Below are 14746 nucleotides of genomic sequence, written 5' to 3'. Positions count from 1 at the left end.
ATACAGCCCGTGTGCTCCTATTCCACCTGAGTGTATACAGCCCGTGTGCTCCCATTCCACCTGAGTGTATACAGCCCGTGTGCTCCTATTCCAGCTGAGTGTGTACAGCCCGTGTGCTCCCATTCCACCTGAGTGTGTACAGCCCGTGTGCTCCTATTCCAGCTGAGTGTGTACAGCCCGTGTGCTCCCATTCCAGCTGAGTGTGTACAGCCCGTGTGCTCCTATTCCAGCTGAGTGTGTACAGCCCGTGTGCTCCCATTCCAGCTGAGTGTGTACAGCCCGTGTGCTCCCATTCCAGCTGAGTGTGTACAGCCCGTGTGCTCCTATTCCAGCTGAGTGTGTACAGCCCGTGTGCTCCCATTCCAGCTGAGTGTGTACAGCCCGTGTGCTCCCATTCCACCTGAGTGTATACAGTCCGTGTGCTCCTATTCCACCTGAGTGTGTACAGCCCGTGTGCTCCCATTCCAGCTGAGTGTGTACAGCCCGTGTGCTCCTATTCCAGCTGAGTGTGTACAGCCCGTGTGCTCCTATTCCAGCTGAGTGTGTACAGCCCGTGTGCTCCTATTCCAGCTGAGTGTGTACAGCCCGTGTGCTCCCACCCCTGGGGATGGTGGACCCAGCCACCGGTGCCGCTGGAGATGGAGCTGCGACAGTGAACGGAGCGATGGGGGGCGAGGGGGATCCACGACCGGCTGGGAGCGAGTTGGCGGCGGGAGCGGAGATGCGGCAGGACTCGCCCAGGTTGCGCCTGGACCTGGACAACTTCAACAGCGCCGAGGCAGAGGGCAGCCGCTACGTGCTGACCAGCCCCCGCTCGCTGGAGGCCTGCGCCCGCTGCGGGGTCCGGCCTGTCGAGCTGCTCCACAAGAGCATCAACGAGCTTGCCAAGGAAGCCCCCGCCAGGTCCATGAGGGTGGCCGCGGGGCTGTACGAGGTGTACGAGAGGGAGAGGCAGAGGAAGCTGCGAGACTGCAGGGAGGAGCGGGAGAAGATAATCCGGGAGGAGAGGAGGAGGAGGAGGGCTAGTAGCACGGTCCGGAACAGCCTGCCCTCCTCCCCAGCTCCCAGGACTAAGAGGGCCCAGGCCCTGGACCTCAACAGAACCAAGAGCCACTCCACGGAGTACCTGCAAAAGAAGCAGGACAGCAACTCGACCATCACGTCCTCCGACTCTGGCGCCTCCTCCTCCTTCAGTGGAGACACCTGCAAGGACAGGCAGGGCTGGATGAAGGTCAGCCCCAGGGGTAAGGCGGTGACAGGCCTCCACACCCCCATGGGCAAAAGCCTGAGCCTGGGCGACCTCTGCCACTCGCCGCAGACCACCCAGAAAGTGGCCAAGATCGTGCGGGAGCTGAAGAAGAAGGGGCACGCCGAGGTGTCGGAGAGGGACAGGAAGATCGCCGCCCTCATGCTGGCCAGGCACCAGGAGGAGACGCTGATGAGCCACCAGAGCCACCGGGCCCAGGTGGAGTGGGAGACGCACCGGAGGCGGGAGGCCACGCGGCGGGAGATGGAGGAGCGCGAGAGGCAGCGGGCGGTGCTGCAGTGCCAGAGGATGTGGGAGAGCAGGCTGGAGGCCAGGCGCACCAAGCTGAGCCAGGAGCAGAAGGAGGCGGCCATTGTCAGGCAGCAGCAGGCCCTCCTGCAGGAGGAGAAGTGGAGGCTGCTGGCGGGTAACCAGGAGCAGCAGAGGAAAGGCAGGCTGGAGCACGCCAAGCTCGAGGCGCAGGAGAAGAAGATCCAGCAGGAGGAGCACCTGCGGACCAAGGAGCTGGAGATGAAGATGGACCTGGAGTTCCGGGAGCAGGTCCTGCACCAGAAGTTGAGCCTGGCCAAGCAGAAGAAAATGGAGATGGAGGGGAGGCAGGTGAGGGAGAAAAAGCTCACCAACATGGTGGAGAGGTTGAAGCACGAGGCTGCCCTGAAGGAGATCACGAAGGAAATGGAGATGGAAAGGAAGATGCTGAGGAAGTCCCTGGATCAAAGGCTGGCCAGGTCGCAGGAGAACTTTGAGCAGCTGCTGGAGAAGAGGAACCGCGAGCTGAAGGAGAGGGCCACCAAAGAGGAACTGCAGATCCGCAGGGCGAGGTTAGCAGCGGAGCAGCACGAGAAGGAGCACAAGGAGCACCTGGAAGCCCTGGCCCGGGCAGCGGAGAGGAAGATCCAGCACGCGGCGCAGGTAGCCCAGGAGAAGATCCAGCAGATCAGCCGCAGGGCCGTCGAGAGCCGGGTGGAGAGGGAGAGGATCCACCGGCTCAACAAACTCAAGCTGGAGGAAGACGAGGAGTCCAAACGCAGGGAGATCCAGCACTCCATCAGCAAGAAGATGGAGAAGAGCGAACGGATCTTCAGGGAGAGACAGATCGCTCTGGAGAACTCGCGTTCCTTGGCCAGAGCCTCCTTCCAGATCCGGGATAAGGTGCGCTCCGAAATAAACACAAGGACTTTTGACAAGATGGCCCTTGAGGCTGAACTGCACGCCCACCTGGACAAAAAGTAGCCATGGCGAGACCCCCCTTTGTGGACTTCTGTGCTACTTCCCGGGAATGAACCGAGAGAATGCCTTTTTATTAAAAAAACTATTTATATTTCAGGAGATTCAATGTAATGTACCACTTGCATAATGCTCGATGTTTAAACGTGTACAGAGCACAATTGAGCCCTTGGGCAGACGGTTCCTTTCATTGACGGTTGCCTTTTAACACATTCCAATAACTTGAGTTGGTAACTTTTTTGCTTGAGTGTAGTCAGATTCTGTATGGTTAACTTGGCACAGTGGTTAGCGCTGCTGCCTCACAGTGCCAGGGATCGATTCCCGGCTTGGGTCACTGTCTACATGGACTCTACACATCCTCCCCGTGTCTGCGTGGGTCTCCTCCGGTTGCTCCGGTTTCCTCCCACAGTACGAAAGACGCGCTGGTAAGGTGCTAAATTCTCCCTCAGTGTACCCGAGCAGGCGCCAGAGTGCGGGGGATTTTCACAGTAACTTCATCGCAGTGTTAATGTAAGCCTACTCGTGACACTAATAAATAAACTTTTATCAAGTGGTTGGCGGTTACTCAGCCTTGGCTATGGAAGGGATATTTGTCATTCTATACGGAGTGACAAGAGATCCCTTGTAACAGGACCGACACACAGATCTTTGTTAGTTTAAAAGTTACTGTTTAAACACTGGAATATATTTTCTCTGACCTAACCTAGTTCGCTCAAACTGCTGAGATCCTCATGGGAAATCCTTTAAGCTGGTTTTTTTTACAGCTGTTTTGTTCGGACAAAGAGTGCAATACATTTGACTTTTTTGGGATTTACGGTGAATGGATGTTGCTCAGTGAGTATGGATGGTAAGAATGTTTAAGGTCAGATTCCGCAATTAATTCAGATTGCGATTGAATAGAAAAATAAGCTCAGGTACTAGAAAGAGATGGGGGGGGTGATGGGATGTGAGGGGCAAGAAGCTGGAGTGGGAATGCTAACACTGCAGGAAAGCACCTTTAATTCTGACCCCCAAAGATTGGGATTTGGTTTTTTATTTCCTTCGGGTTAAGTTTCCATTCTGAAACTAGAGCGGCTCAGTGGCACAATGGTGAGCACAGCTGCCCCACAGAGCCAGGGTTCGATTCGGGCCTTGGGTCACTGTCTGTGCGGAGTTTGCACATTCTCCCCACGTCTGCGTGGGTTCTTTCCGGGTGCTCCGGTTTCCTCCCGCACTCCAAAGATGTGCGGGTTAGGTGGGTTGGCCATTCTAAATTGCTCCTTAGTGTCAAGGGGATTAGCAGGCTAAATACATGGAGCCACGGGGATAGGGCCTGGATGGAATTGTTGTTGGCGCAGGCTCGATGGGCAGAATGGCCTCCTTCTGTACTGTTGGGATTCTATGCCTGTTAGCAGCACAGGTATGGCGACCTCACAGAAATGCCCTGTGCCCATTGTGTATGGGGAGTGATTCGCTTCGATTAATTCCCCACCCGTCACCTTTACCCCCACCTTCTCATTCTTTCCTCGGATATATTTTCCCTCTTTTTTTTTAAGGATGGCGATCCGTGCAGGAATTGACTTCCGCACACTGTTTGGTATCTGATTGATAGGTGAGTTGAGGGTCAGGTGTTATGGGAAGGGCTACATCCCAGTGATCCGGTAGCACAGTGTAAATACGTACTGAACATGACTTCATCCAGAAGGCTTAGATGTAGGTTTGGGTACTTGTTAATACACCTAGAAAAATGGATAGTGGGTTAAGCAAATTTCTAATGGCTTAATCTGGTACTGTGGTCAGTAGACTGGTAAATAAATTCAAATCCCACCCTGGAAATTGGAGAATTTGAATTCACTTTTAGAAATCTGGAAATAAATTGGTACAGTTTAAAAAGAAAATGTAACCATGAAACTGTTGGATTGTTATTCAAAACCCAACTGCACAGCTGCCCACATATGTGACTCCAGTCCCAAGCCAAGCTCCTAATCCCTCTTGGATGAGAGCTGGCAAGATACTGAGTTGAATCATCACTTTCCTTCGAATAACTAGGTTTGTCATGTATGATGTGGGCGCCACAGTGGTTAGCGTTGCCGCCTCACAGCTCCAGGGACCCAGGTTCAATTCCGGCTCCGGGTCACTGTCTGTGTGGAGTTTGCACATTCTCCCTGTGTCTGCGTGGGTTTCCCCCGGGTGCTCTGGTTTCCTCCCTAAGTCCGGAGGACATGCTGGTTAGAGGGATGGGCCATGCTAAATTGCCCGTTAGTGTCCCGAGATGTGCAGGTTAGATGGACTAGCCATGTGTGGGGTTACAGGGATAGGGTGGGGGTGCGGGCCTGGTTTTTAAAGAAGAAAATACATCAAAGGCAGCTGAGGAATTCTGAATTCTTGTTGGCATCACTCTGACTGTAGCACCGTCAATTGGGAGAAAGCAAAGTGCTCTGAATCATTTATTTACATGACAAGCACACGCGTGGCTAAGAAAAGCTCCACACTGGAGTACAATTAAAGTAATAATTCCCCCCACATTCGCCCAGATCAGGGTGGCAGACACATGGCAATGGTAATAATTATATGAGTCATGTTGTTTAGGCGTTTAGAAAGTCACATTCCTTATACATCTGTGCTTACTCAAAACTTATCTCGTATTTTCTTCAAAAATGCTCAAATTAGTTCACTTTATGCAAAGCCACTGATTAACCCACACAAGCTCTGTGTCAGTCAAAGGGGCAGGCTCCTTATTTTGTTGGGTACCTTTCCGTAATTTTATTTACATTGACAAAGCCGATTCTAATCATGGTCCCCACAATGAGGAACAAACAGGAGCCAAGCTGACAAGACAAGACATTGCATCCCATCGAGGCATCGACCTAACAAGCTCCAAGCTGACAGGATGAGGCATTGCACCCCATCCCAGGCTTGATCTAACGTTTCGTCTTCTCCAAAGGCAAAGATGGCTTTGAAAAAAATTGCATTGGGTAAAGCCTCAGTTTTACCTCGTTGGCCCCCCAGATTCTCTACTCCACCCGAGCTGAGGGAAGCCACCTTCGCAGGTTTCAGCACACCCCCCCCCAGGGGGTAATGGGCTAACCTCATCCCCTGCCTGATCCTGGGTTTCACACCTTGTCGGGCATCCTCTTTGGACCCACCTCCTCCAACCCTCCAAACCTCCATGACCTCCGCGCTCCCTCAGTTCTTGCCTCTTGCACACCCCAGGCTTTTTTTCATCCCCCCCTCCAATGGCAAATTTGCCTTCATTTGAGTAGGCCTTAAGCAGCAGAACTCCCTCCGTAACCTTCACTTCACTCTCTCTCCTATAAGACCAAGGGGTCGAATGGGGGCAAGTGGGATTAGCTTAGGTGTTTAAAAAAAAAGGGGGGCATGGACAAGTTGGGCCGGAGGGCCTGTTCCCATGTTGTAAACCTCTACGATCCTTTGGTCAAACATTATTTACCGACCTCCTTTCGCTCGGTGTCATTTCGTTTCCTTGGTGTAGCATCATTGGGATGGTTTACTACATTAAAGGTGCTATATAAATGCAGGCGGGTTATTGTTGCTTCTCGGAGGGGGTGCTGGGTAGCAGTTATAAGTGAGCAGGTTGGCTGGTTTTTTTTAAATTTAGGTTTTCTGAGGTTAAAGGCGGGAGTGTGAAGGTGATGTACTGACCCCATCACAACCTTGGCTGCTCACACAGCTCAGATTGAGATTGGCCTTGGGAGTTGGAGGTTGGGGGTGCTTTCTTAGTCTGTTTTAGCAATGTGCTTGTCGAGTCATCTGATGAGGAGGTTCATCACTTTAGACCATAAGATATAGGAGCAGAATTAGGCCATTCAGCCCATCAAGTCTGGTCTGCCATCCAATCATGGCTACAGCTGTATAAGACCCTGGTCAGACCCCACTTGGAGTACTGTGTGCAGTTCTGGTCACCTCATTACAGGAAGCCATTGGAAGGGTGCAGAGGAGATGTACAAGGATGTTGCCTGGATTGGGTGGCATGCCTTATGAGGATAGGTTGAGGGAGCTCGGTCTTTTCCCCTTGGAGAGACGAAGGATGAGAGGTGACCTGATAGAGGTGTATAAGATGATGAGCGGTATACATAGGGTGGATTCTCAGAGGCTTTTTCCCAGGGCTGAAATGGCTGCCACAAGAGGACACAGGTTTAAGGTGCTGGGGAGTAGGTACAGAGGAGATGTCAGGGGTATGTTTTTCACTCAGAGGGTGGTGGGTGAGTGGAATCGGCTGTCGGCAGTGGTGGTGGAGACAGATTCGATAGGGTCTTTTAAGAGACTTTTGGATAAGTACATGGGATTTAGTAAGATAGAGGGTTATAGGTAAGCCTAGTAGGTAGGAACATGTTTGGTGCAACTTGTGGGCCGAAGGGCCTGTTTGTGCTTTTCTATGTTCTATAAGTTCCTCAACCCTACTCTCCCACCTTTTCTTTGATCACCATACCAATCAAGAACCTATCTATCTCTTTCTTTAATACACTCAATAGCTTATCTTCCACAGCCTTCTGTGGCAAAGAATTCCATAGATTCACCATCCTCTGACTGAAGAAATTGCTCCTCATCTCAGTTCTAACGAGTCATTCCTTTACTCTGAGGCTGTGCAAGTCTTTCCTCCCAATGGAAACATCTTCCCCACGTCCCCTCTATTAAGGTCTTTCAGTGTTCTGTAAGTTTCAATGAGATCCCCCCTCATTCTTTTAAACTCCATCGAGTACAGACCCAGAGTCCTCAAAGTCTCCTCATTCATTAAGTCTTTCATTCCCAGGATCATTCTCGTGGACCTCTTCTGGATCCTCTCTTACTGAGGCACTGGACCAGTTGAAGCTCTTAAATGTGTAGCAACATTCTTAATAGAGGAAACTTCTTATCAGAGATGCTTTAACATGAGAGTTAGCGGCAGCTGAGCTGAGGATTTGTCAATCTATTCTGGTTTTTGAATATACACAAAATGTGGATGGGAATACTTAAGCGAGGAATAAATTTTGTAGAAATCTTAGGGCGGTACGGTAGCACAGTGGTTAGCACTGCTACCTCACAGCTCCAGGGACCTGGGTTCGATTCCCGGCTCGGGTCACTGTCTGTGTGGAGTTTGCACATTCTCCTCGTGTCTGCATGGGTTTCCTCCGGGTGCTCCAGTTTCCTCCCGCAGTCCAAAGATCTGTGGGTTAGGTTGATTGGCCGTGCTAAAAATTGTCCCTTAGAGTCATGAGATGTGTAGGTGAGAGGGATTAGCGGGTAAAAATGTAGAGTATGAGGGTAGGGCCTGAGTGGGTTTATGGTTAGTGCAGACTCGATGGGCCGAATGGCCCCTCTCTGCACTGTAGGGTTTCTATGAAATAGAAGTCATCAGAATGATTAGGAATAATGATTGAAGTTTTGACAGTGGGATGGAGCTAGATTAGATCAGAAGAAAGAGTTGAACACAGGATGCTGGTGGAGCGACCTGACTGAGCCTGCAGTGCAGAAGGGGAATGGATTTACCATTTTGTTGCATGGTGGCACAGTGGTTAGCACTGCTGTCTCACAGCGCCAGGGACCCGGGTTCGAACCCCGGCTCGGGCCACTGTCTGTGCGGGATTGCACGTTCTCCCCGTGTCTGCGTGGGTTTCCTCCGGGTACTCCGGTTTCCTCTCATAGTCCGAAAGATGTGCGGATGAGGTTGATTGGCCGTGCTACATTCTCCCTTAGTGTCAGAGGGGGTAAATGTCTGAAGTTATGGGGATAGGGCCTGGGTGGGACTGTTGTTGGTGCAGTCTCGATGGGCTGAATGGCACGATGATGATAATCAACTGAGGTAATCCTGGATGAGAAGAGGATGCCTCTTCTTTTGGGAGAATCTAGGACAAGGGGTCACTGTTTAAAAATAAGGGGTAGCTCATTTAAGGCAGAGATGGGGAGAATATTTTTCTCTGAGGGCAGTGAGTCTCAGGAACTCTCTTCCTCAAAAGGCAGTGGAAGCAAAGTCTTTGAATATTTTTGGATTTAATTTATTATTGTCACAAGTATTGGTGTACAGCGAAAAGTATTGTTTCTTGCATGCTATACAGGCAAAGCATACTGTTCATAGAGAAGGAAAGGAGAGAGTGTGAAATGTAGTGTTACAGCCATAGCTAGGCTGTAGAGAAAGATGAACTTAATGCAAGTTAGGTTCCATTCAAAAGTCTGATGGCAGCAGGGAAGAAGCTGTTCTTGAGTTGGTTGGTCTGTGATCTCAGACCTTTGCATCTTATTCCCGACGGAAGAAGGTAGAAGAGGTGTGTGGGTGTCCTTAATTATGCTGGCTGCTTTGCCGAGGCAGCAGGAAGTGTAGACAGAGTCAATGGATGGGAGGCTGGTTTGAGTGTCGAGCTGGATAGATTCTTGATAAGCAAGAGGGTGAAAGGTTATGGGGAGGTCAGCAGGAATATGGGGTTGAGGTTCCAATCAAGTCAGCCATGATCTCGTTGAATGGGCGAGGAGTGGGCTCGAAAGGCAGAGTGGCCATCTCCTGCTCTTAATTCATATATTTGTATGTCTTGCCCTGTGAGAGTACTGGTAACTAGTCACACCACCGGGTTTCTAACCTCGAGCTTGGTAATCTTCTCCCCTTTTCAAGTCAATATTCAGTTTCCCTTTTGAAACTGAATCTGCTTCCACCATCCCTTTTCACCCGGTCACAACTATCTGCCCAGATCAATCCTCCAGGCTCATCCTCTAGTGCTGGTGACAATAACCATGGACTCTTGTTCCACGATCGTGGCTATGAGACTGAATGGGTGGAATTTAATGCCTAATGTTGTGGTGGGTTTCGTGGTGGGGTGGGGGGAGTGCCATTTAATCGGTAGGAGGGTAGATGGTGGAGAGCCCATCATCTCGCTGCCTCTGCCCCGATTTATGTCCAATGCAGGAATGCCCGTAGACATCCTTCCTGCCCCTGATGCTAACTGATGCCTGGAAATGGACGATTTCTGGGTCTCATCCTGCCACTGCCGGCTGCTGGTCTTCACCCAGTGGCATCCAGAGGCCTGGCCATGCAGAAACCCAACAGCAAACACTGTCAGTCAGGGATGGTGGCCTTCCAGTGGGAATCCCTCATTCAAAGGCTCTCAGTGCCTGGTTGAGGGACCTGCATTGGGAAGTGAGAGACTTGTTGGGAGCCAGCCCACTCTTCCCTGTTCCTTACTGTTGAAGCAGTCCCATGACCCCCCCCCCCCCCACCTGTGAATCCCTTCTGACCATCACTTATCTATAACTGGGGTCCCTCAGCGATCCTGGGTTTTGGGTGGGGTGCACTACCAGCAATAGCCACCGCCTCCCAGTGATGCTGCTGAGCAGTGGAAAATCCCCAGCTTCTGATTGGCTGGCAGCTCTGGGCAGGTGGGACCTCTGTCGTCGGGGTCCTTAATCCTGGGAAAGGTTTGCTGCTGCCCAGTTAAGTGCCTGTTTGGTGCTTCACACAACAGATCTTCCAGAAAATAGGCAATGTGGGGTTTTTTGTTCCTTGTCTGGATGAGTGCAACTCCAACAACAGTCCAGGAGCTTGACTCCATCCATCCAGGGAAAGGCAGCTGGCTTGACTGCACCACACTCAGTACCTTCAATATCCATTCCCTCCACCACTGACACACAGTGGCAGCAGTGCGTTCCATCTACATGATACGATGCTGCCACTCACCAAGGCTCCTTCGACAGCACCTTCCGAACATGCAACCTCTACAATCTGGAAGGACAATGGTAGCAGATACATGGGAACATGTAAGTTACCCTCCAAGTCACACAATATCCTGACTTGGAATTATATCACCATTCCTTCAATGTTGCTGAGTCAACTTCCTGGAACTCCCCTCTCTATCAGCATCATGGGTGTACCTACACCAGATAGACAGCAGTCGTTCAAGATGGTGGTTGACCACCATCTTCTCAAGGGCAAGTAGGGATCAGGGAGTAAAATTGCTGGCTTATCCAGCAATGCCCGCTTCTCGTGAAAGGATAAAAGAAAATCAGAAGATCCTTTAGATTTGGGCATCTGCCCCTTGTGGTACTGGGAGCTCTGGCCCTCTCTGCAGCCTATTCCCCGGCCCTGAAACCATGCCCTTAGGACCATTCTGGGGGATCCCTTACCCTCCTGCCCCTGGGATTCTTTGTACTTAACGCAGGACTAAGGAAATTTGGCATGTCCGCTACAACTCTCACCAACTTTTACAGATGCACCATAGAAAGCATTCTTTCTGGTTGTATCACAGCTTGGTATGGGCTCCTGGTCTGCCCAAGACCGCAAGAAACTACAAAAGGTCATGAATGTAGCCCAATCCATCACACAAACCGGCCTCCCACCCATTGACCCTGTCTACACTCCCCGCTGCCTCGGGAAAGCAGTCAGCATAATTAAGGACCCCATGCACCCTGGACATTCTCTCTTCCAGCTTTTTTCACTGGGATAAAGATACAGAAGTCTGAGGTCAAGTACCAACTGACTCAAGAAAAGCTTCTTCCCTGCTGCCGTCAGACTTTTGAATGGATCTACCTCGCATTAAGTTGACCTTTCACTATACATTCTGCATTCTTTCTTTCCTTTCTCTATGAAAGAAAATGTTCTGTCTGTATAGTGCACAAGACACAATAATTTTCACTGTATAATAATACATGTGACAATAATAAATCAAATCAAAAAGTGGGGTCCCAGCACTGAGGCTGAGGTACGGTGCTGTAGTACCTCTTCTGGCCACTTCAGCGCTGTGCCTGGAGGGCTGTTGGCCAATCTTAAATGGCTGACAGCTCTTCAAGGTGGGACTTCAATCCAAGAGTGGATCTAAGTCCTGACAGCAGCTAATCAATGCCCAGTTGAGCATGAATTGCATGAAATTCAGTGGGAATGGTGGGCACCAAAGGTTCTCCATCTTAAAAATTCAGGCCCAAGAAATATCCTTTATCCGGAGAGTGGGGGAATGTTTCACCTCAGTATCTCATTGGCACAGTGGTTAGCACTGCTGCCTCACAGCACCAGGGACCCGGGTTCAATTCCGGCCTTGGGGGTCTATGTGGAGTTTTGCACATTCTCCCCGTGGTGGGTTTCCTCCAGGTGCTCCAGTTTCCTCCCACACTCTAAAGTTGTGAGGGTTAGGGTTGATTGGCCGTGCTAAATTTCCCCTCAGTGTCAGGGGGATTAGCAGAGTAAATACATGGGGTTATGGGGATAGGGCCTGGATGGGATTGTTGTCGGTGCAGGCTGGTTGGGCTGAAAGGCCTCCTTCTGCACTGTAGGGATTCTGTGAAGTGGTTTAATCAATTAACATCGGCGCGTTGAAGAGATAGCCACATGTGGGAGAAAGGGATAAGGTACACGTATAGAAGTAGATGATGTAAAGTGGGATGTGTCTCATGTGGAGTTCAGACCATTTGGGCCCAGTGGCCTCTTTCTGGGCCTGCATCATACACTATGGCAGTACCATTCTGCCAGATCTCCCTGGCAGCACTGGGGGCCCACCACACTGCTGGCTGAACCTTTTAGAGGGAATTTTGAGGAGGTCAGAATCCAACATGGGATGAGGGGAGGAATTGGACTCCTGCTGTTTTCAGGGCACACAACTAGGTTAGAAATCTGGTCAGATGGTCTTTCACATACCTCTGACATCGCACAAGGCTAGAAGAAATAGGAACTGTAGTAGGCCATTCAGCCCTTCGAGCCTGCTCCTCCATTCAATAGGAACATGGCTGCTTCGACATTCCTCATGTCCACCTTCCTGCCTTTTCCCTGTAACCCTTGATTCCTTTACTGACCAAAAATCTATCGCAGCCTTAGTTCATCTAAGCCAAAAATCTCAGCCAAAAATTTATCTATCGCAGTGGCACTATGGCACAAGTGGTTAGCCCTGCTCCCTCACAGTGCCAGAGATCTGGGTTCAATTCCAAGCTTGGGTAACTGTCTGTGTGGACTCCGCACGTTTGCCCCGTATCTGCGTGGGTTTTCTCCGGGTGCTCCGGTTTCCTCCCACAGTACGAAAGACGTGCTGGTTAGGTGGGTTGGCCAAGTTAAATTGCCCCTGGAGTTAGAGGGATTAGCAGGGTAAATGTGTGGGGTTATGGTGATAGGGCCTGGGTGGGATTGTAGTTGATGCAGGCCCGATGGGCCAAATAGTCCCCTTCTGCCCTGTAGGAACACTATCATTCTTCTATAATTAAAGATACACAAGGACTCTGTCCCCGCACCTCTCTGTGACAAGGAGTTCCAAAGACTCTTAACCTTCCTATGTTCCAAATATTCATACAGTCAAGTAAATATTTTTGATGTGTAGCCATTGTTGTAAGATAGAAAATGAGGCAGGGAATTTATGCACAGCAGGAACTCTACTTAAAATGATTTGCTGTATCTTTTTTCAGTGACAGGCATTGAGGGGGAAATAATATTGGCCAGTGGAAGGTGGCACAGTGACACAATGGTTAGCAATGATGCCTCACAGTGATAAGGACCCAGGTTCAATTCCTGGCTTGGGTCACTGTCTGTGCAGAGTCCGCATGTTCTTCCTGTGTCTGCACGGGTTTCCTCTGGGTGCTCCGGTTTCCTCCCACAGTCTGAAAGACGTGCTGGTTAGGGTGCATTGGCTGTGCTAAATTCTCCCTCAGTGTACCCGAACAGGCGCCGGAGTGTGGCAACTGGGGGATTTTCACAGTAACTTCATTGCATTGTTGATGTAATGTGACATGGATAAATCAATATAGAAATCCACTGTTTTTCTTTGAAGTATCCCTTAGGGTTCCCTAAACTGCTCCTGTCAGGATAGATCAGGTTTCAGTTCAATCCCTCCTCCGAAAGGTAGCACCTCCTCCAGCGCACCGCTCCCTACAGCCTGAGAGTGTCAGAGAGACAGGAGAGCTACCCAGCAACCCACAGCTCATACACTGCCCAACATAATACTCAGCTGCGTCGCCAAAGATTCCAGTTCTGTAACCACGGTATCTTTGAGATACCAATAAGAATATTACAGTTTAATTGTTAAGCTTACCTTTAGTTATTGCTGCTCAGATTAGTTTGAGTCCAGGATTATTAGTGACCCTTTTAACAGGGTGTGTCTGGATGAAACTTGTGTACCCAGAACCCACACGGGTCCTGCTCAAATGGGTCCAGAGCCTGACTTTTCTATAAGCCTCAACGTTATGGGTATAGATAGAGTGAACGCAAGCAGGCTTTTTCCACTGAGGCTAGGGGAGAAAAAAAACCAGAGGGCGTGGGTTAAGGGTGAAAGGAGGAAAGTTTAAAGGGAAAATTAGTGGGGGGATTCTTCACGCAGAGAGTGGTGGGAGTGTGGAATGAGCTGCCGGATAAAGTGGTAAATGCGGGGTCACTTTTAACATTTAAGAAAAACTTGGGCGGGTTCGTGGATGAGAGGGGTGTGGAGGGATATGGTCCAAGTGCAGGTCAGTGGGACTAGGCAAAAAATGGTTTGGCACAGACGAAAAAGGGCCAAAGGCCCTATTTCTGAGCTGTAATGTTCTATGGTTCTATTACCAGGCGAGAGTAATATAAAACAAACAAGGACTTCCATCCTAATTTTGTTGTAGAGAGACCCGTACCTGGGGCTAGGTTATGAGGAGAGATTAGACAAATTAGGCCTTTATTCAGAGATTTTTCATAATAATTTCATTGCAGTGTTAATGTGAGCTGACTTGTGACACAAATAAATAAACTTTGAGTTCAGAAGGCTGAGGGCTGATCTGACTGAAGTCTACAAAATATTTACAGGGAAGGACAGGGTGAATTGGGATAAACTCTTTCCACAAGTTGAAGGCTCTGGAACCAGAGGCCGTAATCTAAAGGTGAGGGCCGTGCGATTCAGGAGAGATGTTAGAAAACACTTCCACACACAGAGAGTGGGGGACGTTTGGAACTCTCTTCCTCAAACGGCGCTGAATGCTGGTTAGGTTTCAGTCCGAGATAGACACATTTTTATTAAGCAGGGACGTCAAGGGATATGGGCCTAGGACAGGTACATGGAGTTAGGCCACAGATCAGTCATGACCTTATTGAATGGCTTGAAGGGCTGAATGGCCTACTCCTATATTACAGAATGAGTAGTCCAGAGCACTGGTCTACTGCTCAGGAGACACAGGTTCAAATCCCACCATGGCAGCTGGGAGAGTTTAAATTTTATGAATTAATTAGTGCCATTAATAATGATGAGGAAAGTATTAGATTGGTGTTAAAACCCCTCTGGCTCACTAATGTTGCAGGGAAGACTTTGCCCGGTTTAGCCTACATGACGGCGGATCCAGGGTAATGTGCCCTCTGGAATG

General features: G+C 50.0%; 1 protein-coding gene across 1 annotated transcript; it reads left to right on the top strand.

Annotated features, from left to right (window-relative positions):
* Positions 1 to 475: 475 nt before the first annotated feature.
* ccdc177 (coiled-coil domain containing 177) lies at positions 476 to 2500 on the top strand. Its single transcript, XM_080202044.1, has one exon. It carries the CDS (start codon positions 608 to 610, stop codon positions 2498 to 2500), a length of 1893 nt encoding a protein of 630 aa, XP_080058170.1. The 5' UTR covers positions 476 to 607.
* Positions 2501 to 14746: the final 12246 nt, after the last annotated feature.

Source organism: Carcharhinus amblyrhynchos, chromosome 14 (genome assembly GCF_965287045.1).
Source record: "Carcharhinus amblyrhynchos chromosome 14, sCarAmb.v2.hapA, whole genome shotgun sequence".
In the NCBI taxonomy this organism is placed as follows: domain Eukaryota; kingdom Metazoa; phylum Chordata; class Chondrichthyes; order Carcharhiniformes; family Carcharhinidae; genus Carcharhinus; species Carcharhinus amblyrhynchos.
Note: the sequence above shows the minus strand (reverse complement) of the source record. Positions and strands in the feature narration are given on the sequence as shown.